The sequence below is a fragment of the Zea mays genome, chromosome 7, assembly GCF_902167145.1.
Source record: "Zea mays cultivar B73 chromosome 7, Zm-B73-REFERENCE-NAM-5.0, whole genome shotgun sequence".
Classification (NCBI taxonomy): Eukaryota; Viridiplantae; Streptophyta; class Magnoliopsida; order Poales; family Poaceae; genus Zea; species Zea mays.
The window spans coordinates 151,321,368-151,324,275 of NC_050102.1; the positions used below are offsets into that span (position 1 = coordinate 151,321,368).

The window sequence follows — 2,908 nt, forward strand, 5'->3', positions numbered from 1 at the left end:
TATAATTAGATATTTATTTATTCTATGTTAATTGGGTTAATCTATGTCTATTGGATTAATTTATTTAATATATTAATATAGTATTCTAACTTTATGGTTATACGATGTTTGACCATTCGTCTTGCAAATACACACACTTACCTTTTTGTTTAAGCAAAAGCGTATGGTGGTACGTGTCCGATGACTAACGATGTACGAGGGAATTTCTTCCGGTATGTGTGAAACATGCTCTCCAATAATGAGACCATGCAAATCGTGACATATATCGAAGTCTGCATGATACTGATGGTTGCAATATAGTGGTGAAACAGATAGATTATGAATAACAAAATTTATGTATGGCCAGAATCACAAATTGATTATGAAACATTTTCGCATAACGGTATAACACATATTTTATATATAAGTTATCGTAGTATACTGATATTATATATTTCCGTTGCAACGCACGGGCATTCTGCTAGTAAGTAGTATAGATAAGTAGTATAGACTTCGAGCCATATAATCTAGACGTCAGGTTATGGCACTAGTCCATATAGTTTAAAACTGATTTTAGTTCCACTCAAAATCTAAACATGTTAAAAAAATACAGAGTAAAAAACAGAGATAGAGGAGGCACTAGATTACAAATATAGACGTTATCCACCCAGTACCGTTCCCGTGTGTTTTTTTTCTCTCTCGGAAACTCTTGACTGTTGACACTATCCATACGCGGATTCCCGTCCCCACAACGTGTGGTGCGCGGCCCGCCCAAAATCCACCACCCCGGCGCTCCACCACATCGCAGCTCCCCTTCGATGTCGCACGCCCGCGCCTCCCCGCTGTGGCGCTGTCCCCTCCCTGGCACCCACCCTCACAAAGCATCAGCCTCTCCAATCAGACGCGAGCCACCCACCGCGCGACCTCAGGGTGCCTGTGCCTGCTCCCGCTGTTCCTTCCTCATGGCCACCGCCTGCCACCTCGCCGCGCCGCTCGGCCTCGCCCCGTTGCCCCGCGGCTGCGCCTCTGCTGGCGTCGTGGCCGTCGTCCGGTGCGGTGAGATCGAACACCTTCGCCGCCCGTCTCGCCGCATCCCTGCTCTTCTACTCCTAGTGCTTACGCTAGCTGCTGACTATTAGCGGCTTTCGCTTGTTAGCTCGGTCGTCAGGCTCCAAGATCCCGAGAGGCGTTGCTGTCAGGGCGACGTCCGGCGGCGAGGGCGCCACGGAGGAGGTGCCGGAGATTGTGAAGGCTGCGCAGGACGCGGTCAGCATCCCCACATCCCCTTACTAGTTGCTACTACCGCGTCCTTAATGAGTTGCTGCGCAATGTGCATTACCGTGAGCGTTGTTTCTAGGCAGTGGGACAAAGTTGAGGACAAGTACGCCGTGGCCACCATCGGTGTCGCTGCCATCGTCGCGCTCTGGACGGTAGTAGGTGCCATCAAGGTACATGACCATGTTTTACATCTTGTTCTTCGCTTGAGTTCAAATACATAAAGCTACAAGGATTCTCTTTTCCTGCGAGCTCAGGCCATCGACAAGCTTCCTCTTCTGCCTGGTGTCCTTGAGATTGTTGGAATTGGGTATACAGGGGTAAGTTCTCAAGCATTCCTACTCGCATAGACTCTGTTCTGTGGTATTGACGAACTTGTGAAATGTGTTGATGATGCAGTGGTTCACATACCGTAACCTCGTCTTCCAGCCAGACAGGTGAGGAACACTGTTCTTGCGATCCCCTTTTATTGTGTTACAGTTTTTTTATTCTGTACGCCCTTGTCTTTCTTATTCCGACAAATATCATATTGTTCCTTTCTCCCCCCCCCCCCCCCCCCCCCCCCCCCTGTAACTTAAAAATAATCGCAAGTCATGACCCGATATCAGATAGCTTATCTTCTGAATCAGTAAACTTTTCAGTTATGCAAGACATGTCTTGTCTTGCTTTTGGCAGATATGATCTTTGATGACTCTTTTGATGCTGATATGGCTTTACGTTATGTCATCAGTCGTGGCACGAAAAGATGTAATGATTTATGCTTCAGTCTCTACTGAAAATAACATCTTCAGGGACATGTTGCTTTTTTAGAGATGATCTTGTACTGATTATTTTGTTACGAACTTCTCTCTAACCAAATCATCTTCACAACACAAAGACAGAAAACTCTTCTCCTGTGTATCTAGTAGTAGAAAAAAATACTATCGATACTATGCTTGCATAAATTAAAGAGTAAGAACTGGCTATAGTTTGGTAGATTTCCATTTATATTCTTATCAAGTTCTGTGCACTGATGGATTACATACTCGCAGGGAGGCTCTGATCGGCAAAATCAAGAGCACTTACAAAGAAATCACCGGGAGCAGCAACTGATCGAACATCATTTACAAGATGGGTTCTTAAGCATATGGTAGAATTGCATCCGTAAGCACTGAAGCTGCCATGCAAGTGAAAGTGCTTCTGGTCCCGACCTCAGTCAGAGAAAAAAAACTCTGCAGTTGAGCAAGCCGTTTTACTTTGTTTCAGTGTAATATTTATGACGTATTCCCAGTTCTTTTTCCGGACTACTGTTTACTACGAAAATCCCGATCTGTGTAAAAATGTGCTGCAACAAATTCAAAAGAAAACACAAATAGTACAACCTCATGATGTTCGTAATAGTCTGTTAATTTTTTGTGGTACAAACAAAGTACAAATCACGAACGTTTCAGAATAAGCACAGGTAGAAAGTAGAGATGGTAATGGGTAAATACTATCGGTTATTATTATCTCATACGCATACCCTTACTAAAAAATAGCCCCGTCAGGTCACCTATATCCACTGGTGGGTATGGATTTACCCTCGTACCCATATCTATTTGGGTATGAGTTATCCGTTGGGTCACACATACCCATAAAGATTAAATATTTACATTATATAAATGTCAAGTATATC

The 2,908-nt window shown here is 44.1% G+C and overlaps 1 protein-coding gene across 1 annotated transcript; it reads left to right on the plus strand.

Moving 5' to 3' along the window:
• The first annotated feature begins 703 nt into the window (after positions 1-703).
• LOC100283753 (uncharacterized) lies at positions 704-2,642 on the plus strand. The gene is made up of 6 exons (NM_001156652.2): positions 704-1,035; positions 1,136-1,245; positions 1,341-1,427; positions 1,512-1,574; positions 1,654-1,691; positions 2,286-2,642. Exons 1-6 carry the CDS (start codon positions 942-944, stop codon positions 2,344-2,346), a joined length of 453 nt encoding a protein of 150 aa, NP_001150124.2. The 5' UTR covers positions 704-941; the 3' UTR covers positions 2,347-2,642.
• Positions 2,643-2,908: the final 266 nt, after the last annotated feature.

Bases quoted from the DNA above. Each gene is read 5' to 3' on its own strand.
- LOC100283753 (NM_001156652.2), top strand. From the start codon at position 942: ATGGCCACCGCCTGCCACCTCGCCGCGCCGCTCGGCCTCGCCCCGTTG. The intron at 1,036-1,135 runs GTGAGATCGAAC...TTCGCTTGTTAG, and splicing joins CGTGGCCGTCGTCCGGTGCG to CTCGGTCGTCAGGCTCCAAG. The intron at 1,692-2,285 runs GTGAGGAACACT...ACATACTCGCAG, and splicing joins CTCGTCTTCCAGCCAGACAG to GGAGGCTCTGATCGGCAAAA.